General features: G+C 36.4%; 1 protein-coding gene across 2 annotated transcripts; it reads right to left on the bottom strand.

The window, feature by feature from the left end:
- Nucleotides 1-8,892: 8,892 nt before the first annotated feature.
- LOC129895295 (protein IMPAIRED IN BABA-INDUCED STERILITY 1-like) lies at nt 8,893-13,851 on the bottom strand. Of its 2 annotated transcripts, XM_055970989.1 has the most exons (10): nt 13,328-13,851; nt 12,936-13,220; nt 12,484-12,801; nt 12,063-12,290; nt 11,721-11,818; nt 11,311-11,419; nt 10,734-11,222; nt 9,528-9,645; nt 9,237-9,421; nt 8,916-9,138 (listed from the first exon to the last, which is right to left on the bottom strand). In XM_055970989.1, the coding sequence occupies exons 1-7, from the start codon at nt 13,691-13,693 to the stop codon at nt 10,782-10,784; spliced, it is 1,845 nt and encodes a 614-aa protein (XP_055826964.1). In that variant the 5' UTR covers nt 13,694-13,851; the 3' UTR covers nt 8,916-9,138; nt 9,237-9,421; nt 9,528-9,645; nt 10,734-10,781. The 2 variants fall into 2 exon arrangements, with proteins under 2 accessions (XP_055826963.1, XP_055826964.1); XM_055970988.1 differs by having other exon boundaries at nt 8,893-9,421.
- Between the last annotated feature and the right edge of the window lie 10,961 nt (nt 13,852-24,812).

The following is a 24,812-nucleotide window of genomic DNA, read 5'->3' as shown; positions in this document are numbered from 1 at the left end:
GAGTTCAGAAAAATTTTCAATTTTACACTAGATTAGATTTTACAGACACAATCTATGATCCGTAGGAAGAACCACGAGCTGTAGGTATGCCTCATAGCCAAACTTCATAAAATCAGAAAATTGACTTGACATTTCACGACCTAAGTTTACAGGTCGTAGACACCAATCATGGATGAATCTTCAGAAAGTTTGAAAAGTGTAACTTGTACAAAACAAAGAGGATTTATGAGTCGTAGACTGATCTATGAATCGTAGACTGGTCTTGTTAATCATATCTTCAGAACTTCATTGTTTCAGTACTTGACTTCCATGAGGGGATTGTATGGGTTGTACAATATTTTATTGATCGTAAAAGTTGTTCGTGGTTTAAAGTTCAGAAACTCAAATTTTCAGGTCACTTTCTATGGATAGACTTCCATAGGTTGTAGAAGATTCTATGGTCCATAGATGCGTTCCACAGAAACTATTCGGCAAATTTTTCTCAAGGTTAATTGTTTCTTTTCCTACCTTTTTAATTCCTATACGACATCGTTTCTAGCCTATTTAGAGGAACTATAACCATTTCTAAGACTAAAACCCTCCCCATTCCTCTCAAAACCCTCATGTCTTCTTCCCTAAGTTTCTCCCAAGGAGATTCAAGGACTCTTCAAGATTCAAGTCTCCTTTCCAAATTCCAAGTTAGGGTTTTATCAAGGTATGTGGGAAATTCATCAATGAGTTCTTCTTCACCCATTGAGTTGTAAGACCCTGAAAGTTGGAAGGCCAAACAAAAGAAAATAATGCAGCAAAAAGTTGGAAAAACCTATTGCTACAGGCTTCTATGACCCAAACTATGTACGGGCCATAGAAAGTCCTACGAGCCATAGGAAGTCTATTGTAGATGCCAAACACTTGGGGAAACTTTGGAAGTTTGAGACGAGTCACTTGACGATTTATAGATATGTTGACGAGCCATAGAAATGACCCATAGGAAAGTTCTTGAGGAATAAAAGTTTTACTAAGTGTCGAACAACTCTACGAGGGGTTCCTACAGACCGTAGGAGTTCCTACGACCCATAGGATGGACTCATAGAATAAGTTCAGAAATTCAAAAAATGGGATTTTTGAAAAGTTGTCAAGATGAGGGGTTCTTACTATCACGCCCCGGGAGGGTACCCTAGGGGCTACCGGCACTCGAAAGGCATTTCTGGCCTTCAAGCGAACCACCTGATTCAGTCACACTATCATTCATTCACATTCACTCAGAGGAAGACTCAATTATAGACACACTATTCATAATATAAGGGTCGTGGGCCAATCACTATCAACTCATCAAAACATAATATAATAAGACTTCTCAAAAATAGCAGTCCAACCTTCCCACACTCTAGTCTATGAAGCCTCTATCAAAGTCTAGGAGGTGGCAATGACAACCCCATGGCTACCAACAAATAAAATAAAGAAAGCAAACAAAATGGTGAAGAAAGTCTGGCATCCTCCAAAAACTAGGAGGGCTCACCAAGTGGCTGGATGTGTGTATATCTTCAACGGTGCGCCGGTTGATGATCTCTAGTACCTATCTCTGCATCATGAAATGATGCAGGCCAAATGGCGTCAGTACATAGAATGTACGAGTATATAAAATGGCTGAATGAAACAAACATCAAGGAAGAATCAAATCCACTCGGAACCTCAACTCAAGAGAAATAACAACTCAATCAAGTGTCCTAAGTCTAAACAAGAATATGGTTTAGACGGGACCAATCACATACCATTCAACTCAATCCGACTCAAAGTACTAACAAGACCTAAATGGGAGTTTCTCTTATCCGACAACCATCACTTATGAGCCAGTGATAGTACAACAATCAGACGTTGTTGCCACGTCCGTCCATGCCTTGCCAGGGCATGAACGCCTCCCTAATCATGGATTCCATCGATTAGTTAAGTCCTATCATTTCAGGACAATAAAATGGGAAACATCCGACTTTAACGGTTCAATCCCACGGGAAGCATCCGACTTTAACGGTTCCATCCCTACCTACGTTGGCGGCGTAGTTTCTGGGGTTCGAATATGGACTATACTCTCACCTGCTTCGGTGCTCGATACTCCTCCCATGACTCTATGCTCGTAAAACTCCATCCAATCATCTCAAACAAGCCCTCACGGCTAGTTTCATTTAGAACTTTGCCAACTCATCAACTCTATCCTCAATTCAACTCAATCGAGTCATAATGGCAAGTCTCATTTAGGACCTTGTCCACTCGTCAATTCTATCCTCCAATCAACTCAATCAAGCCTAAATTAGGTAAGCATTTATAACCTCCCACAAACACAACAAACCATTCCTCTCCTTATTTATCACACCCATATGACCCATCACACTCCAAGGTTTTAAACCAACAAGTCAAGAGGAATAACATATTTAAGGAAATTGACACATTCAACATAATCACATGGTTAAGGAAATCAACCAAGCATATTACCAAACCATCTCCATCAACTCATGCTAACAAGAAGGTTTTAGAAATTCTTAGCTCAATAACTTCAACACAATAAGATACAAATTAATAGGAGACAAGACTCATTCAATCATAAACTTATCAAGAAACTCCATTCTCATAGATATCTAACCTCAAGGAAAGAGTAGGGCACATGGGTGGACTCAACCCATGCTTTGGGTAGCCTTACATACCTTAGAATAGATTCTTGAAGAAACCTTGTTGTTGGGTCTTCAATGGCAACTTGAAGTCTTGAAGCTCTTGGAACAAATCCTTGTTGGAAATGGAGGAGAAGAAGAAGAAGATGAAAAGGAAGAAGAGAGGATTTTTCTAGGGCTTTTCTAGAGAGAGAGAGGCTGAAAATTATGTTCCCAAATGCTCAAGGATGATACATATATAATTTGGGACAAATTCCCAAATTGCCCTTTCTCAAAAGTTCTGAAAAATAGGCTAAAACGCTCCTGGCACGATAGTGGCGCATCGCGCCATTGCAGCGCCAGGTCGATTACGCCTAAAAACCTGCACATCTATTAGTGGCGCGCCGCGTCAAGGACCAAACTACTAAGGCATGTTCTTGGCGCGATAGTGGCGCATCGCGCCCTTACAGCGCCAAGGCCATATTTTCTGGGTTCTGGAAATTTGGCTTGAAAAAACCTGCACATCTCGTAGTGGCGCGCCGTGTCAGGGACCAAACTACTGAGGCATGTTCCTGGCGCGATAGTGGCGCATCGCGCCACTGTGGCGCCAAGCCCAGTTTTCTAGCAATTGCAACCCAGGCCTGAAATTCTTGCCGTGCTAGTTTGTCTTAGGATCGTCATATCTTTCGACTCTGAACTCCAAAAATTATCTTCTTGGTGGCGTTGGAAAGAAGACTCAACGACCTTTAATTTAATAGGTTGTGGGCCACCCAGATTGTCGTCTTTCATAAGATAGGGTTGTTAGAAGTTGACTCCTTAAACGAACTCATCCAAAAACTTAGCCACGACGAACCTTATGGACTTAGCTTGATCCTAGGGGTCCTTTGTGACCCCACATCACCTTCAACACTCTTCAATTTCTCAGGAACTTATCTTAACCCAAGCATATACTTCAGAATAAATGAGTTCGACCCTACACGTATACAAGAAAGGTCCGAATCTTAGGGAAAAATTTTGGGGGGTGTTACAATATCTCCCCCTTGGGATTATTCATCCTCGAATGACGAGTAAACCAAGAATAGAAATCGAGGTACAAATCACAATCAGAATTCAGTCATTCAACCAATCAAATTCTCAAACAAATTACCAATCAAACTTAAATGTACAAACGAATTCAAGTCAAGGAAATGGACATTACCTTCAACATTCTCATCGGTAGGCACGAATAGATGTGGATATTTAGATTTCATATCTTCCTCCGCTTCCCACGTGGCTTCCTCAACAAACTGATTTCTCCACAGGACTTTAACGGAGGCGATCCATAGGAGTAATCATATGTAAAAAACTATTTTCAACCAAAGCAAGCAAGATTTAAACCTTCATCTTATGGCTACAACCCAAGAACAAGGGAATTTATCCACTCATAGTTTGTGACATACTTACATGAATCATTTGTAACATAAAACTTTAATTCAAAATGAAAATAAAGGAGAAAATATCACCAAAGATAGGGTTTCCTTCATCTTCTCCAGCTCTCCTCCGACAATCTGAAGTGCTCCCCAATAAAATATGTAAAGGTTCTATTTATAGCACCAAAAAATGTGGAATTAAAGCAAACGCACTAAAGTCCACGATGTGGACTTGCTTCATTTCAGTACAAAATTTCATTTCCCGCGTCGGCTGAAAATTTCTCTTATACAGAGCCAGGTCTGTGGTGCGTACCTTACTATCTCAATGAATAATTTCCAAGTATGAATTTGTTCTATCGCACTACACTTGTTTGCAATATAAATTTCAAAACTTGGTATTAAATCTCATGATCCAAATGCGCGACGCGAGCCTACTTTGTTGAAGTGTATTTTCTTCACTTTTTGTTCCCAACTTCTCCTTTGAACTCCACTTTCAATCCAATCATGCTTTGAATGTACAATCTTACTCAATTAACCCTAAAAATGTCTAATCATGCTGGTTGGTTATAATAATACAAAATATGAAAAATATGAACTAAACTCTAGGAATTTGTTCTCAACTTGACTAATGATTTATGGGTTTTAGTTGCTATTGGGCACATAAATGTACCCAAGATCAGTCATGAACATGTGCTATATATGGATCCACTAGCTAGGACATAAAGGCAATCCTACGGTGGCACATAGTTATGAGACTAGATACTTTATATAAGGACCCCATAGGTCAATCCCCCACCTCAAGCCTCATTCGGTACTAAGTCAAATCTCACGGAATACATAACATAGTAACCATACTTTAAAATATAACACAAACTTGTTCACAGGTTTCAAAACTCATAGAGTATCTCATTTTCATATCATAATTGCAATGTGAGTAAAAGCCTTCAACATCACAAATCATTCTTGCATAATACATGTCATTAGGTTCCTAGGTCACCAATTAAGGATTCTAAGTCACCTCTTTCCATAAATTTTATGAAATTCATATCTTGATCATAATTGAAATACATAATCATAACTTATACTTAAAATTAGGATAGCAATTTGACTACATAATCAATTTTCTTGAATATCATGAAAATTGGATTGAAAACATGCATGATCATATACCTGTACCAACCTATACATAATTTGTGAAGATAATATCAATTAGGTACAAAATTTAATCAATAATCATATAATGTACCATGAATAAGAAGACCCAATGCATAATCATGAAATTAGGAATTTTTGAATAAAGAATCATAAGAAATTTAAAGGGAAAACTTTGGGTTTCCATGGGTGAAAGGTACTCATGGATAAAGACCCGCATACCTTGATGAAATTTGATCTTGTGATTGAAAAGGGAGGCTTGATCTTGAAGGAAACCCTAGCAATTGCTTGATGAGGGAGAAGACCTTTTGAGAGGAACCTTGGGAGAGAAGACTTGTGAATATGAAGGGGTTTTAGAAGTATTTAGGATTTTTAATAATAGGAATCTAGTCTTAAAAATGTCCTCATACATTAAGGAACTTATAGGGAAAGACCCAAAATACCCGTCATTAAACCTGGCTGAACAACTCTACAAATCAACCTTATGAGTCGTAGATGAACTGATGAGTCGTAGAAATGACTCATCCTGCAGAGCCTGTAAAACCCCTAGATTATGACTCTTTGAACTTTCACTATGACTCATCTCTATGAGTCGTACATAGTTTGATGATCGTAGAAATGACTCGTTCTACAGGGTTTGAGAATTTCTAAAATTCTGGACCTCTGAAGTTTCTCTATGACTCGTCTTTATAAGTCGTCATCCTATCTACGACTTGTCATGTGGAGTCCTAGATTGGGTACTAAGACGGTCATGTGTAGGTACTTAGACACTGCAATAATGGCTCATTTCTACGAGTCGTTATCACTTCTACGAGTTGTCAGCTGACTTGTAGACCCATTTCCCACCTTAGCAAAACGTCCTACCTCTTACACTACCCCTACGAGTCATAAAAAACTCCATAAATTATAAACTTGGGGAAGTCAAGATTTTTCTCTCGTCTCAACTTTTCAAACTTTCGGAGTCTTACAGTCGTGTTCTTTGAAGACCAAAAGATTGAAGATCTTGACAAAGCTGAGAAAGCTAATTCTCAAAGCATTGAGACGTTAGTTGATGTTGATCGATTTCCTTTGACTATTACAACTGAAGGAAATCTTCAAAATGATGAAAATCAAGTTATAATGAAGATGGTGACCATATTCAGAATGACTAGCATAATGTTGATGCTCCACTGCAAGATGATGTGGTTGGTCAACAACCAACTATTATTGATGCTCTAGAGAGTTCTCTCAAAAGATCTACTAGAGAGAAAATACCTTCATCTTGTTATTCTCCCAATGAGTATGTACTCTTGACTGACGGGGGAGAACCAGAAAGTCTTGACGAGGCCATGGAAAGTAAAGAAAAAGAAATATGGTTTAATGCTATGGAAGATGAAATCAAATCTCTATATGATAATCATACCTTTGATTTGGTTAAGCTTCCTAATGATAGAAATTTTTTGAAAAACAGGTCGATTTTCAGGGTGAAACATGAAGATGGAAACTCAGTTCCACGATACAAAGCTAGATTAGTTGTGAAGGGATTTAACTAGAAAAAGAGAGTTGATTTTGATGAGATATTCTCTCCAATTGTGAAGATGTCATCCATTCGTGTGGTTCTAGGCTTGACTGCAAGTCTAGACTTGGAAATTGAGCAAATGGATGTTAAAACCGCTTTTCTCCATGGTGATTTAGATGAAGAAATTTATATGGAGCAACCAGAAGGCTTTGAAGTCAAGGAAAACGAGAATTATGGTTGCAAATTGAAGAAGATCTTGTATGGTCTAAACAAGCTCCCAAGCAATCGTATAAGAAGTTTGGTTCTTTTATGAGTCAGCGGGACTTCAAGAAGACTTTTTCAGACCATTTTATTTTTGTGCAAAAATTCTTTGATGGTGACTTTATTACCATTTTACTTTATGTTGATGGCATGCTTGTTGTTTGTGAAAATGCTTGCAAGATTCAAAAGTTGAAGCAAGAGTTGAATAAGTCTTTTGCTATGAAAGACTTGAGACTAGTAAAGAAGATATTTGGCATGCAGATTGTCTGTTACAAAAATGCCAACAAGTTGTGGTTATCACAAGATAAGTACATTCAGAAAGTACTTCATAGGTTTAACATAGACAAAGCTAAGATTGTCAGTACACCTTTAGCTATGCACTTCAAATTGGGCACGAAGCATTGTCCTCCTAGTGATGGTGAGAAGGAAGATATGAAGAAAGTTCCTTATGCTTCAGCCATTGCTAGTTTGATGTATGCAATGGTGTGTGCAAGACCAGATATTGCTCATGCTATTGGTATTGTTAGCCATTTTCTTTCTAATCAAGAAAGAGAGCATTGGAATATTGTAAAGTGGATTATGAGGTATCTTTGTGGTACTTCTAGTCTGAGCTTGTGTTTTGGGACAAGAAAGCCTATTCTCTGTGTTTACACTGATTCAGATTTGGCTGGTGATGTTGATAATCGTAAGTATACTTTAGACTACTTGACTACTTTTGCAAGGGGAGCTCTGTCTTGGCAATCTAGGTTGCAAAAATGTGTTGCTTTATCTACTACAGAAGCTGAGTTTATTGTTGTTGTTGAAGTTTGTAAAGAGTTGCTCTGGATGAAGAGATTTTTGAGGGAACTTAGTTGTGCTCAAAATAGGTATGTGCTTTATTGTGACAATCAAAGTGCTATCCACCTTGGAAAAAATTCTATATTTCATGGTCGGTATAAACACATTGATGTGAGATACCATTGGATTCGGAATGTGTTGGATTCTAAGTTGCTTGAACTTGAGAAGATTCATATGGATGATAATTGTTCCAACATGATGACTAAAGCTTTGCCAAGAGGAAAGTTTAAAGAAGTTACATGATCGCCGGGATGGCGGTCTCCTCCGCTAGCTGGGAGGGGAAGAATTGTTGGGGTTTTGGTCTTTTTCCCTTCTTATGTGGATAAATAAAAGCCCAATTTGGACTAGCCCAATTTTTTCCATAAGTCTAATTCTTATGGTGAATATGTAAGACTCTTCTAGGTCTTATTTTCATAATTCACAAGAGAGATCAGCAACCACAATAGAGAGAAAAGTGAGAAAAGAGTGTAGATTTACACACCTTATTTTTCAGCCCTAGCAACCATTTTCAAATCGCGATTCCCACTTCATTCCCTGTCCGATTGAGCTGATTTTTTGTTATCTTGCTCCTTTCAACTTAATATATGATTGGGAACTAACAAAGGTGGATTTGGAGTCATGTATATCCAGATTTTAGGTCTTGAACAGTAGCTGCATTTTGGTGATTTTACTCCTTTTACTTCTCTAGTTTTTGGTGCTATCTTATAGTTGGTGTTGCTCATTGTTTCACACTTCTTTGGTGGCCATTTTGGAGAAAACTTTTGTAACTCTTGTTGATTGTAGTGGAGCTTTTAGTCTCGTGGTTTTTACTCTTCACACCGAAGAGGTTTTTCACGTAAATCTTGGTGTCTCGTGTTGTTGATTTAGTTTTGCCTTGCTATATTTATTTTTGTGATATGCTTGCCCCAAATAAATGTTTGTGCTTGCATTATTTTGTCTCCTCTTGGTTCAAATAGAAGAAAAAGTTTAGATTTGGGTTTTCTTCCGCTATTGCCCTATCGTGCACCTTTATTTGTGCTTGCTTTTCCCAACACTATCCTGTTTCAACAATCTTCTATATAATCAATTGAAGCCACATACATGTATAGACATAAATGATCAAAGACACAATGGATGGTTGAATTTGTAGTATAAACATGTCAACTAAAGGTATATATATATGTGCGTATCCATATTTTCCATTTACAACGAGGTAAGCCTAGACACTAATCGATAAATAGAAGAAAAAACTGCCACGTTTTAATGGTACTGGGGATACATGTTGCAACTCTCCAGCATGTTATCAGATTCCAATTCCTCTAGGCACTTTCAGGATTTCAGCATCAAATTTTCCGGCAATTCCATCATTTGTCTGGTCAAAAAACTATGTCTTGCACCAGTAAGTGTCTACATCTGCACGAGTTCATTACTAATTTCCCAAATGATTTGCGAGAAAAATATAGTTGCAAGGATCAGACTTACAGCGCGTTCAAGATCTTCATAAGTAGAGTGGCCAGGTAAAATATGAAATGAAAATGGCACATTGCTTAACAAACTTTGATTTTCTTCTCGACCAACAAAAATCCTCGAGAAGATATCGTTTCTCCAGAGTCACTTCACTGGCTAAGGGATGCAAGATGCACTTCCAGATCACTCTCATTATAAATCTACAGAAACAAACAAATTTTGGTTGAGGTTTTGATAAAAAAGAAATGGGTATTTATAGATTTCTGCAGTGAGAAATAGAAATCACCATCTATGGAATGTCTGTACCTTTGTAAAACCGAGATCTGTGACCATCTTGGTGCGTCTGATAATCCTGCTTTGCATCACTCCTCTGATGTATCAATGGTCCTGAGAACACAACCCTTCTTTGCCGGCCATTGTAGTCCTGTTCAGTTAGAAAGACACTTACATATTCAGTTATACTCTTCGTTGGGCCTTTGCGATAACTAAGTTGTACGTGTTTCATGGCTTCAGATAAAAATTAAGAGTTTAGATTGTATGACATGATATTATAAGTTATTTCAGGTAACAGGGTAAACAAAATGAAGCTGAACAATGATAACATCTCCATGCAAAGACAATGAAGTTCAAGCCTAAATCAACCTCAGCTAGTTCATGAGGAAATAATAGTCTGAGACTATATAAGGAGATGACATCCCATTCTCTCAACCTATTCGGAACACTTAACACTTCCTTGCTCTCCTATGACTGGATATTTGAAGCATGGACAACATAAGATGAGGGTCTAACATTTGGTAAATCACGGATAGGGATGGGAAAAGAAAATAGACCTTGCAGCTAACTCAACTCCGAGGACTTGATCATGAGGTGAGGACCGTAGAAGACTATATAAGGACCCATTCCATTAACTGACATGGGACACTAAACCCAATTCAGGCTGTGAATCTGCTTATCGCCCACTAAATCAGTTGTGGTTTGATTGATGGTATCTAATAGCTACTACTCATATAATCGTAGTAATTCTAGAGCTTGTTTTTGGTTTTGAGTGAAGCTCAAGTCTATTTCTTAAAATGGTATCAGGATAAACAGAGATCCTGTGTTTTCAAGTCTCACTAACACCCATTATGATAAAAGAATTTCCATGTGCTTGGCCAACAAAAAAATAATCAAGCCCGCACGTGAGGAGACATGTTGATGTCACTTTTTTTTTCAAGTATGTTGAAGACACAATTAGGTAAATAAAAGTTTGTTCTCTAACAGTTTAAACTATTAGATGAAATGGCGAGCGGAGCAAAAAGAAAGCAAGGGTAATTCTTCTCTTTTTTGGGGAGAAATGTCAACACTCCACAACTGACTAAGATTAAACGCTATGGGTCAAAATTTTATCCAATCCCACCCAATTCCTCAAAAAAAAACAAAAAAAACCTTCCTAAGGTAGCATTACAGCAGAAAGAAAACTTTCAGTTTCTTATTATTAATTTCAAATAGGTATAGTAGATCAAGGATACTAACCTCTGACATCTCCTCAGACTGGTGTATATCAGATGATTCAAAAGAATCTCATTGCTCATGATGAGTGTATTGCCTGCTAATAGAATGCTTTGCATCATTGTTGCGGCCTCTGGCTTCAGTGTTTATCCTGCTCGAATAGTCATTATTCCCTGACATGTTTAAATCCAAGGTATCTGCAGCTTGTAGTACACTGGAAGGGTCAAAGGCAATCAACTTTTGACTTCTTGAGTTGGCCTGTGAATGGGGTCTTCTGGCTGAAGAATCTTTCTTTCTCATTTTGGCCAATGCGGTGCCACTTGAAGCTGTCATTTGCGCAGGGACAGATCGGATGCTTTCTCCTTGAGATTCTTCGGTCGTCTGAGAAGACTCTGACACTGTATCATAAGATGGTTTCATTGATATGCGTGCCACGGTAGCTCCTTTTCCTTTAGAAATATGGCCACTACCACCATTGTTTCTACGACCATTATGGATATTGGCTTCAGCTTCCTTCGTACAGAAAAAAAAGGAAGCTTGTCAATATACTATCAAAAAGGAATGTAAGTATGTGTATATGTATGAGTGACAGGAAAAAGACCTCTGTTGAGACCGCTATACCAAAGTTGCTCGATTCTTGAAGTGACTTCTGCACCTTTTTTGAATTTCTTGAAGCTCCAGATGCTCTCACTGTGGAACTGGCCCTCTTTCTGAAAAATGTAAGTGAAGAGAAAAGTTCAAAACCATAGGAGTATAGTTGTTTAAAACTAAGCAGTTGGAGATGGATGAAATGTATAGCGTGAACTACATATGTTTCAGCTATAATGTTGAACTAGTACTCAAGACGAGTGAAGGAACGACAAATCATCTTTATTTTTGTGCCTACAAGTACAGATTAAATTCGTTTGGCTTTTACTATCTTTGAGCACCCTCCGGATGACCTGCAGTCAATTTAAGCAACTATATGCGGAAAATCCTTTCTATGAAGGACAAAGAAGAAAGGGAATTCACCTCCTTGCTTCTTCTCGGAACTTTGCGTCAATTTCCTTGTTCGGTGGATACTTAGGCAAGCCTGATGGCGCACACGCGTAAGGCTTTGTATTGAAATACTGAAGGTACATGACAAATGTTGAACCACAATATTAGCATGCTGAAAGAATTGTCTTAAATGTTGTCAAAACTATGAGTTGAATTTTGAAACAAAGAATAAAAGACTGAGATTAGCTTAAGGATGAGTCATCAATAGAAACAAGAAAATAAAACAAATAGAAAACGAAGGAAGAAGATAATAGTAAAAATGAAAATTTGCAATGAGAATAAGATTCATGCACTGGTTCCCCCATGTTGCCTTACCTCAGAATCAAGAGCAGATGAAGCAGCTCCACGCTTATGTGGATCAATCGAAAGAAGCGTTTCTATAAGGTTGACAGCAGTTTTTGGTAATTCTTTACATCTATCGCGAAGTGCACTCTCATAAGCATGTTGGGGTTTAAAAATAGTTGCTAGTGGAAGTCTAGACTTTTTCCAGTATTCCTCAGATGGAGAACCACATAGTTTGAAGATTTTATGCAATTGTTCAACCTGCAGAGTAGAAAAAAAAAAACTTTTTCACAATTGACTTAAATCAGTAGCATTACAAGGTAGTAGAGTAGCATCTAATCAAGCCATTATATTCTAGTAGTGTAGATTTATCGTGTTCCATTTGCGCAAGTTATTATGAGAATTATGTACAAAATATTATCAAATCCAAAACAAACTCCTAAAAACCACTGACCTCAGTCCTCCCTTTCAGGAAAGGCCTCCCGAAAAAAAGTTCTGCAAAAACACAACCAGCGCTCCACAAATCCACCGTTAGCCCATAATTTGTTGATCCCAAGAGAAGTTCAGGAGGTCGATACCATAAAGTCACCACACGGGTTGTTAGTGGTTGTTTGTGCCTAGCACTAAGGAAATTTGCAAGACCAAAGTCTGCTATCTTTAGAATTCCTTCATTGTTTACCAAAACATTGGATGCTTTAATATCCCGATGCATTATACCTTGCGAATGACAATGCTCTAGTCCACTCAATAGCTGTTGCATATAGCATTTAATCTACTTCCATCCAAAACAAAAAGAAAAATAAGAATATGAAATGTTCTTCTTTTCCTTTTTGCGAGTAAAGAGATTCAAAAAGTGATCCTAACACAAAATCTAAGTGTATAGAGACATTGTCAATGTTAACAAACCTGTGAATCGGTGAACTTGACGTCAGGACATGACAACAGTCCAGAGAGGTCATGTTCCATGTATTCAAAAACAAGATAGATGCAACATGATAACCGAGAAGTGACTATTCCCAACAGCTTCATGATATTTGGATGGTCAAGTTTGCGGAGAACTGTTATTTCTCGAGCCATAAATCTGACACTTTCTGGCTGGAAATTGTCAAATTTCACCTTCTTCAGGGCAACCATTTTACCCGTTTTGACATCACGTGCACGATAAACACTGCTGTATGTACCTTGTCCAATCTACAGATGAATAAGGCAGAAAAATATTAATTCCGAGCCCATAATTTCAAAGTACAATGGGGTCAGTAGTAAGAGCCTAAAGATCAAATTTAAATTGTGAAGATTACCTTTTCTAATCTCTGAAAAGCATCTGATTTAAGGGGTATCCATCCCTCAATAGCTTCAGAGGCAACGGCGGTTAGCCAAACAGGCCATCCTGCAGCCAAATGTTCTCCTTCATTTAGCCTTCCGAATTTGAAACTAAAATTATGCTTTTTATCAGAATTTCCTTTTTTGGAAGCCTTAGAATTGGAGGTGCTTCTTTGGATTAAGGATTCCTCCTTTCCGGGTTCCTCTTTTATCTTCTCCAAAGATGCAAATCCAGGCTTGACATGGTGCAAATTGGGATCAACAGGAGTTGTTAGAGAGGAGGAATTGTGTCGTCGTGGAGGCGGAGAATGGGCCGTGACCTGCTTGGAGCTGACGCAACCCATGTTCCCCCAAAACCCATCAAAGGAATAAAAACTCGCTGATGGGAAAAAGGGTCACACGGGAAGTTAGAGAGAAAAATGAGGATCAAAATTGAAGTCCCTACGTTAGCTCATTTGGTTGTAAAACGTACATTCTTCCAAGAATATGAAAAAATTGAGCTATTTTTCTGGAGCAATGGCCAAAGAATAAAACGCGGTTCAAACTCTTTTATTCTTTTGTGAAAACCAAGAGATTTATAAGGGTTCGTGTCCACCAGTCCGCCAAAGCAGAGGAACAAGAGACAACACTCTCTTTTTTGATCCAAAGTTTTGAAAGACTGCGCATTGCCGCCATGTAGCCGTTAAAGTTAGTTATTGCTTTTTCTTTTTCTTTAATTCTAATTTTTTACGTGACATATTTAAAATTCAAGATTAAATGATATTTTGATACATTTTACGTATTTTTACATCAAGACTACAAGATTCAAAAATATTTTTTTACTTTCTTAAATTCTGCTCCAACTTAAAATCAAACAAACAAATTTAAACTGAAGGAGTATACACTTTTAATTAGGGTCATTTGGTATGAATAAAAATGTTTTCTACGGAAAATAATTTTCCTAGAAAAATTTTTCTTGAAAAACAAATGGGTTTACTTAATTTATAATGTTTGGTAAGTAAGCAATAAACTATAATTTCAGTTGTATTTATATGTTATCTAACAAAACACTATGGAGGTGGAATGAGATATAGAGTTGGGGTTTGAGGGGAGGATGGTCAAGGGGTGGAGGCTGGGTGATTAGATAGGTGGGGAGGAGACAATAAACTTAGAATGTTACGTATGCAACTAATTTTTTCGTAGGAATTAAAAGTTTCTAAAGCAGTCCAAATGACGAAGAAAATGGATAGAATCAATTAAAATCCAAGTATTCTAACTTTTTATTGAAGCCGTAAAAGTTGGCCGTTTTCTGTAAATGTGCCTAAAAAAGGAAAAATGAAAATTTTTGAATCGATGCAGAGATTGACGACCGTGAAATAACTTACGGTACATAAGTCAAAATGTAAATAATTCGACAGAGGATTTTTGGCAAAGTTCATCTACGGTTGTGATATGGTAAATACTAAACTAATAATTCGAAGTACATCTATAATTGTTTTAAATATCATACAAGCTTCAGTTTACATTGTCTCAATTGCTTAATTTGACACAAAAACTTTTTATTTTTCATTTTATTTTGGGAAAATTACGTCTACACGACTTAAGATAACATAATCTCTAAAAATCTATATCATCTGAATTAATTACAAAAATCCCCTTTTTACCCTCTCTCTCTCTCTCTCTCTCTCTTGTGACATCCGGATACATCACTCCACTTCTTTCCACACCGCGCTTAACTCCCCCAAGGTTCAAATTTTTAATGTATCTAGTTGATTTTGTGTTTTACTTATGTATTATGTTTATGTTTCAACTATCAGATACATTATAACTTTGTTTGTGTACAATGTATCTGGTACACATCTTATTGTTGATACATAACTTCAATTATTTCAAACCTTAATCAGTATGAATCTGGTTTTATAGTTATGTATCTATGGTAGCTTTCATTTTGGTTCCTGATACATACACAAATTATCATTATATATCATTTGTTATGTATCGGTTGAAGGAGCAATGTATTTGCGAGTTCTGAAAAATTCAAAATTATTATAATTTGAAAATATTTTGGAATAAAATGTAATTAGTGCCTAAATTGTTGGGGTTTATGTACTTTGTACTTTTATTTTGTGTCTGTCTCAAGTGTTCCAGCCATTAGCAAATTTGAATGGGTAAACCTTAAGCTCAACCTTACTTTAGTAGGTTTTTTCATTTTGTATTCATATCTCTTGGGCCAACTTGTACTGTCTTTACACTTCAAGGTTAATTAAATGAAAAAATTACCTAAATACATAATTTATTTTATCATAGTTTTAAAAAAAATTATCATTTGAAAAAATTATAAATTTTTTTACTCTCTCATGTTTTCGGATACATTACTTTACATGATGTATCGGAACGTCAAATACATCATGTTACGCGATGTATCGATCAAATACATCACTTTATGTGATGTATCGAGATGTTAGATATATCACTTTACGTAATATATCAGTCAGATACATCACTTAACGCGATGTATCATAACGTTTTGAGATGTATCCGGGTTCCACTAAGTTTAAGAGATTTTTATAATTTGCAAAACAGTAAGGATAAAATATAATTAGTTCTTAACACTATGAAATTTGTATAATCCTTTCTAATTAAATCCAAAAAATTGCACATAATTAACTTAAAGTTAAGTAGTTAAATGAAATAGCATAATTCCAACACTCACAAGTTAGATCAACATGGATCTGTAATGACCTTGAAAGTTATTTTTGGAACTTTTCATAAAAAGACTATTTTATCCCTCTCGGTAGTTTTTCCGAGTCATATTTGATTGATATCTGATGTTGGTTCCGAAGTTTTCTTGAAATGTTGAGATTTTTGGTAAACTTTGAGTTTTAGAAGTTTAGAATGACTCAAAAGTGGTATTTGAGGTCATTTGGAGTTTCGAGTCTCAGAACGGAATTTTGTCAATTTCATCAGTTTTAGAACATTGAAATTGGTCTAGCAAAGTTGACGGAATCATATTTTGGGGTCATATCGTGGATTTGAGGGGTTGAGTTGGAAATAGTTGAGTTTTTAGCCATAAGTATGACTTTGGTCAACATTTGAGGATTGGATTCTCGGAATTGAATTTCGATGACTCCATTGGATTCGAAGGGTGATTTTAGGCCTAGGAAGAGATCCTGTGTTTTTTTTGGAGGCTCCAAGGGCATTTTGGTCATTTGAGGCATAATATTAGTTTAGTTGCGACTTTTTAGTTTTCGAGTCAAGAAGGACTTGAAATCGAATTTTGATGATTCCGTTGAGTCCGGAATATCGAGTTTAGTAGGGATGCATATATGGTTTGTGTACACAGGATCCCGAACGAATCCCGAAGAACAATTCGAAGACTTTGAGACTTGGTGAAAGTTGTTGGTTCTGGTGCCTTCGCTTAAGCGAAAGGAGTGTGCAAAAGCAACCTTCACTTAAGAGAACACCCTATTGCGAAAGCGAAGGATCGGGTTTTGTGAAGGGACACGAAAGCGACTAAAGTGGCCGCTTTAGCGATGGCACGGGGGTCGCGAAAGCGAGGTCTGCTTAAGCAAACCCCCAGCCACTTAAGCTACGTTAGAGAGGTTTAAGGTCGGGGTTTAGTCTTGTTTCCCCAATTTTCAAACTGTGGGAGCTTGAATAGGCGAATTGTGATGTGGAATTTCTTGTGTTGGTGATTGGGTAACTGTTCTTGACCAAGAATTTACGTTACCCATCCATTTTATCATGATTTTGGTTTCAAATTGGGGATTACGGACTCCAAATTTGAGGTTTCTTCAAGAACATGAAAGATTCCTTTAAAGGATGATTGTGTCCTGATTTCAACCCTAGTTTCTTCAAGAACATGTGTATTGATTGATAGCATCTTGGCTAAGGCAAGTGCACTCTTAAAACTCTGTGAATCTCTTAGAATTCTCGAATATCCCATTGTATATATGTTGGGGCGTAATGGGGATGAGGTTACAAGTTTAATTATGATATGAATTAATCTAAAAATAAATTGATGGGGTTAGTAAAAGATGATGTGTGATATTGTTGAGTATTGAAACTTACATGTTGTAATCTAGATATCTATGTATATTTGATCAAATACTTGATAGTCTAATTGTGATTGCGGTTCGTGTGAATTGATTATTCCTCATTACTTGTGTGGGCATGTTGTTTGCATTGGTTCTGAAACACTGTGATGAGAGGTATATGATTGTGAGACCGAGGTCATTTCCGATCAGAGATATGATATGGTCGAGGTCATTTCCGGTGAGAGATTGATAGGCCGAGGTCATTTCTGGCGAGATTATATTATCGAGGTCATTTCCTGCAAGAGATTGATAGGCTGAGGTCATTTTCGGCAAGATTATATTACCAAGGTCATTTCCGGTGTGATTACATTGTCGAGGTCATTTCGGGCGAGAGCATATAGCCGAGGTCATTTCCGGCGAGGTTGTGGGGCCGAGGTCATTTGTGGTTAGAGTTTATCATGTCGAGGTCTTTGCCAGCAATTGCACACATGCATGATCATTGAGTGTGCATATACATATTTTGTATATATGTGTTTACAGTTTGATACTTTTTTATGACTTGTGAGTACTTGTACGATACATCTTGTCATATTGAGTTGTGATTTGTATCTTATTGAGCTGTATAGTATGAACTGTTAGGTTGGGCTTATTTTTGTGCAGGTTGTAGTCTGGAGGTTCGGTTGGGTTGAAAACGGAGTTCGTGTATTCTTTAAAATTTACTTAGTTTTTTTAGTTAGCTTGCTGGGTACCGCCATTGATATTCAGCGAACTCTCATACTTTCTGTATTTCTATGTTTTACTCTGTTTGGGAGTTGAAGACATATTGAAGCTTGTACTTTCATTTCAGTTTTCAATATTTAACGACTTGTACATGTGACAACCAATCTTTGGGATATTTAAGTGAAAGACTTCCGCATTTTGATTATTATTTACTTATTTAGATTATTTTTGCTTTATTTTATCGCGATGTTGAGTTTTAGGCTGACTTGTCTGGTGAAAAAGGACGGGTGCCATCATACCCGAATTCGGATCGTGACAGGATCCCTTCAATGTTCGCCATTCAATATCCTAATTGTTTATCCTAAAAAAGGTATAATTCAATTTGTACGTGTGATTTAAAGAACATGTAAATTGAATTGATTAAAATATTTTTATTTCTCTCAAATCTCTCATAGAGGTGAGTTTTGGTATTTATCCAACTACGCATGAGAATATTGTTAGGAATAATTACAAGATTATGCTATTTAAGACTTTAATTAACAAAATATGTATATACTTTTTTGTATTTACAAAATTATGTTTTAAATTACAAGAATAACTAAAAATTAATATTTTCCATTTTAACTTTTGCCAGTTTTTTTTCTTTATTTTTTTTTAGTTCATGCTCAATTTTAGGGGCCGTATAGCATTTTTATTTTCCTTTTTTTTGGTTCAAATGTACAGATTTCAAGATAGTCTATTTACAGTATTACTCTTTTTCTATTTTTTTTGCCTGTTTTTTGGTTCATGCTCAAGTTTAGGGGTAGCTTATTTATGGCATTATTATTTTTTGGTTCAAATGCACAAATTTCAAGATAGTTTATTTATGGTATTACTCTTTTTCTATATTTTTTGTTTCATGTGCTGATATTTTGGGATTTCATAAAATTTCTATTAATTTTTAATTTTTCCAAAACCATGAAACCTCTGTTGCTTCTTTCTTGGTTAAAACTTAAAGTATTTCATCAAATTTAAGTTAAAATTTCTACATTAGAATTTATATAATAGGTTTGTGTATATATATATATATACACACATATATACATACACACACAAAAATATTTATCAATCATTATATCAATTATTATTAATACGATATATATGTTGTGTTAAATATACATATACATCAAAATTTCACCAAAAATATCCATTTATACTTACTATTAAAAGCTAGCTTTAGTAAATACCGAATCAATTTTCACCTAAATTGGCTTTAAATTACATAAAATTAATATGTCATTTATATCATTAGATTTCGTAGAAAACTGAACCTTATTTTCACCAACCATATAACGTACAAAGACACATACCAACTTTATACCAATTGTTTAACCTATTAATATTTATCAACTTTATACCAACCATTTCACCTATTAATATTTACCAAATTTATACCAAACATTATACCATATATGTCTTATTTTAAAAACACATGCATGTAAATTTCAACATTGTATCAACATTTCACCAAAAATATCCATTTATGTTCGATAAAGAAAATCAGTTTTGGTAAAAAAATAAATCAACTTTCACCTAAATTAAGTTAAAATTTCAATATTAGAATTAATTGGTATAAAAAATCAATTCAATGCTAAGGCAATATTATTAATCATAAAAATACTCATTTATCTCCATTCACAATAATACTTCAAGTCAACAATACCATATCATGTTCAACTGCAAAAAAGAAATCACTAAATAAGAAAATTTAAAATGCAAAAAGTTTAATCCTCAGGTGGAAATTTGAACAAATCTTCTTGTTATATCCTTGAGTAGCTCATTTGCTACAGGTAACTTTGAATCTCTTGAAGTTCACCTCATTAAATCCTTTTTTATTGGTGGTCTCCCTGATTTCCTACTTGCATTCGGTGGTAAGACTATACCAACTGCTATATACTATAATCAAATCACAAAAAATCAATTGTCATATATCATAATCAAATAAAAGAAAAAAATCAACCACCATAAATTGTAATATAATCAAACCAAAAATAGACCAACTTTTAAAAACCACAGAAATATCAAATGATATGTACGATAATCCAACCACAAAAACAAATTGTTTAAATCATAATACAATCAAACCAAAAATAAGCCAACTTTTAAAAATGATAGTATAGAATTTCCATAAACTATAGATTTCACCAAAAAAAATATCAACTGATATAAAACAATCAAAGAAAATCTTAATTTTAAAAATTGACAATTCTTCAAATCTTTATGTACGTTGTGATTAAAATTTACAAAAAAACTAAAATTATTTAAGTCGATTACAAACCCAAAAAAAACTGTTATCGTAAACATATATACATATATTGGAAAAATCATATAATTACCAATACCATTGTAACACTCCGGAATTTTTTTCGCAAAGACTCGAACATTTCTTCACGTGTGTAGACTCGAACCGAAGGAATTATAATTTTATATATGAGTTAGGATTAATTTCTAAGTATTTGAAGAATATTATATATGGTTTAGGGTCATAAGGGATCTCTAACACCAAGCCGAGTCCAAAGAACTCCAATCGATTAAGTTTTTGGATGAGTTAGTATAAGGGTCAACTTCAAACGACCATATCTCCTAGAATAAGATGAATTGGGTGGACCATGACCTATCAAATTAAAGGTCTTCGAGTCTGCTTTCCAACTCCATCAAGATTACATTTTTTAGAGTTCTGAGTCAAAAGTTATGACCATTTTATGACAGACTATAACTGCAGAAATTTTAGGCTTGGCGCTGGAGTGGCGCTCGACGCCACTATAGCGCCAGAAACTAGCCTCAGTAGTTTGGCCCATGGCGCGACGCACTACTAAAGCACTTGCAGGGTTTTTAAGCCCATTGTCCAGATTTCAGAAATTTTAGGTTTGGCGCTGCAGTGGTGCGGCGCGCCACTATAGCGCCAGCAGGGTTTTAGCCCAATTTTCCAGATTTTGATAAAGGGCAACTTGGACTTTTTCCCTAAACATATATACACTAACTTGGAATGTTTTGGGATCAATTTTTTTCAGTCTTCTCACCTCCAAAGAACCCTAAACTTCATCCCCTCTTCTCTTCCAAATCATCTCCAACAAAATCTTCTCAAAAGCTCAAGGATTCAAGATCTTCAAGTCATGTCTTTGATTTTCGGTGAGATGTTCTTCATTTTCAGGTATGTAAGGCTAACCTAAAATATGGATTGAGTTCTTTCATATGCCCCATAGATGTGTTGGATGAAAATTGTGAAAGACTTGAACTTTCTATGAATGTTTTCTTGGATTTTTCCTAAACCCTAGAATATTATTAACATGTGTTAATGATGTTCTTGAGTTGATTTTGTTGAGATTATGGATTCATGTATTCATCCACATGAAATCAAGATGAGATTTCTTTTTGTTATAATTTATCTTGAGGTTGAGATTGATAGATTTTTTTTGTGTAAATATTGCTTTTAAAGGGAGATGATGTATTTTTGTTAATGAGTGTGAATGAAATTGAATATAGAGGTAAATGGGGATTTTGGAGAAAGAGGTTGATGATGAGGTGAATGACGTTTATTTAATTAAGGAAAAATGATTGATGAAGAGGTTATGTTGATGATGACGTTTTGATATGAAATGGATTGGAGTCCAATATGACTACATGATATGTGATTTGCATAATTTGATTTGATTGGAGTCATATGAGTATAAATGATTGTTTGAGAAGGAGTTTTAAATAAATAATTTGTGAATATTTTTGCATAAACTATTTATACACTATTTTGAGTTTAAAGAATGATTATTTTTATCTTTGATTTAGAAAGATTTTGTCACGCCCCGAGAGGGTACCCTAGACGTGACCTGCACTCGAAAGCCATTTCTGACCTTCAAGCGAATCACCTGATTCAGTCACACTATCATTCAATCACATTCACTCAAGGAGGGTTCAATCGTAACATACTATTCACAATATGGGGGACGAAAGCCAAATATTATCAACTCAACAAAATAAGTATAATAGGACTCCTCAAGGTAACAGTCCAATCTCCCCACACTCTAGTCTATAAAGCCTCTATCAAAGTCTAGAAGGTGCCAATGACAATCCCATGTCTACCAACAACCAAAATAAAGGAAACGACAACAAAACTATACAAGAAAGCTCAACATCCTCCAGAAACTAGGAGGACTCACCAACTGGCTGGGCGTGTATATGGATCTTCAACGGAGCGCCGATTGATGATCTCTAGTACCTGTCGCTGCATCATAAAATGATGCACGCTAAATGGCGTCAGTACGTGGAATGTACGAGTATGTAAAATGGTCGGATAAAAAAATCATCAGATAAAGATCATCTAACTCGCAAATCTCAACTCATATACATATATACATAACAATTCACTCAAGGGTCCTAAGTCAAACAAGAGGTAGTTTAGACCGGACCAAATCACATGCCACTCAACTCAACTGACTCGGAGTACTATCAAGACCTAAATGGGAGTTTCTCTTATCCGACAACTATCACTTATGAGCCAGTGATAGTACAATAATCAGACGTCATTGCCATGTTTGTCCATACCTTGCCAGGGCATGAACGCCTCCCTAATCATGGATTCCATCGATTAGTCAAGTCCTATCATTTCAGGACAAATAAATAGGAAACATCCGACTTTAATGGTTCGATACCACGGGAAGCATCCGACTTTAACGGTTCCATCCCTACCTACGTTGGCGGCATAGTTTCTGGGGTTTGAGTACAAACTATACTCTCGCTCGCTTAGGTGCTCGATACTCCTCCCATGACTCTATGCTCATAAGACTCCATCCAATCATCTCAAACAAGCCCTCACGGCTAGTTTCATTTAGGACTTTGCCAACTCTTCAACTTTATTCTCATTTCAACTCAATCAAGTCACAAGGGCAAGTCTCATTTAGAACTTTGCCAACTCTTCATCTCTATCCTCAATCAAGTCTACATTAGATAAGCATTTATGACATCTCACAATGTAACAAACCATTCATTTCCTCATTTATCACCTCCTTAGGACTCACACAACTTTAAGAATTTTAAACCGACAACTCAAGAGGAATAACACATTTAAGGAAATTGACACATTCGACATAATTACATGGTTAAAGGGATCAACAAAGCATATTAACAAGTCATCTCCATCAACTCATACTAACATGAAGATTTTAGGAACTTCTTAGTACAACAACATCAACATATATAGAATCAAATTAATAGGGACAAAGCTTATTCGAACATAAACCATACCAAGAAACTCCATTTTCATGGACATCTAACCTCAAAGCAAGAGTAGGGCACATGGGTGGACTCAACCCATGTTTTGGATAGCCTTACATACCTTAGAATAGATTCTTGAAGAAGCCTTGTTGTTGGGTCTTCAATGGAAACTTGGAGTCTTGAAGCTCTTGGAATAATTCCTTGTTGGAAATAGAGGAGAAGAAGAGAGAAGGATTTCTAGGGCTTTTTAGAGAGAGAGTGAGGGATTGGAAATGGTCCCAAAATGTGCTAAGGCTAATACATATATAATTTGGGACAATTCTAAAGTTGCCCCTCTTCAAAAGTTCTGAAAAATATGCTAAAATGCTTCTGGCGCGATAGTGGCGCGTTGCTCCATTGCAGCGCCAGGCCGATTACGCCTAAAACCTGCACACCTCGTAGTGGCGCATCGCGCTAGGGACCAAACTACTAAGGCATGTTTCTGGCGCGATAGTGGCGCGTCGAGCCCTTACAACGCCAAGGCCATTTTTCTTGGGTTCTAGAGATTAGGCTTGAAAAACCCTACACAACTTTTAGTGGCGCGCCGCGCCAGAGACCAAACTACTGAGGCATGTTCCTGGCGCGATAGTGGCGCGTCACGCCCTTACAGTGCCAAGCCCATTTGTTTTCCAGAAATCTCAATCCAGGCCTGAGATCCCTGCCGTGCTAGTTTGTCTTAGGATCGTCCTATCTTTCGACTCCGAACTTCAAAATCTATATTCTTGGTGGCATTGGAAAGAAGACTCGATGACCTTTAATTTGATAGGTCATGGCCACCCAAATTGTCGTCCTTAAAAACATAGGGTCATTAGAAGTCGATCCCTTATACGAACTCATCCTAACACTTAGCCACGACGGATCTTTTGGTCTTAGCTTGGTCCTAGGGGTCCTTCATGACCCCACATCACCTCTAACGCTGCTCAATTCCTCAAAGACCCATCTCAACTCATGCATATGCTCCTCAATACTCGAGTTCAACCCCACCTAAAATGAGAAGGGTCTGAATCTTAGGGGAAAGTTTTTGAGGGGTGTTACAGATTTTAAGCATGATTTGAGTTTGAAAAGTCTCTTAATTATTATTTTGAGTATGAGTATTTGGCGTATAAATGAGTTGAGAATTTTTACATTAAAACATCTATTGTGAGATTGAGTTGAGTAGTTAAAAACTATGTTTTAAATGCATTCATTGAGTTGAGATTGTATCAATTTTAAAGAGAAGAGTTTGATGGTTTGAGATGAGTTGATTTGAAAGAAGGTCCAATGAGGCCAAATTTGATTGAGTTTTGAAAAGAGTCCAATGAGACTAAATGAGTTGATTTGAAAATAAGTCCTAAGAGACAAAATGAGTATTTTGAGTATTTTACTCACTTGATAGATATGAGCATATTAAGTCTTGGAAGGAGTATCGAGCACCGAATTGGGTAAGAGTATAGTCCATACTCTA

Source organism: Solanum dulcamara, chromosome 7, assembly GCF_947179165.1.
Source record: "Solanum dulcamara chromosome 7, daSolDulc1.2, whole genome shotgun sequence".
In the NCBI taxonomy this organism is placed as follows: Eukaryota; Viridiplantae; Streptophyta; class Magnoliopsida; order Solanales; family Solanaceae; genus Solanum; species Solanum dulcamara.
Note: the sequence above shows the minus strand (reverse complement) of the source record. Positions and strands in the feature narration are given on the sequence as shown.

Excerpts from the sequence above, each read along its gene's own strand:
- LOC129895295 (XM_055970988.1), bottom strand. The coding sequence starts at position 13,693 with ATGGGTTGCGTCAGCTCCAAGCAGGTCACGGCCCATTCTCCGCCTCCA. Across the intron at positions 12,802-12,935 it reads TCAAGTTCACCGATTCACAG|ATTAAATGCTATATGCAACA; the intron begins GTTTGTTAACAT and ends GGATGGAAGTAG. Across the intron at positions 11,223-11,310 it reads GTATAGCGGTCTCAACAGAG|GAAGCTGAAGCCAATATCCA; the intron begins GTCTTTTTCCTG and ends TTCTGTACGAAG.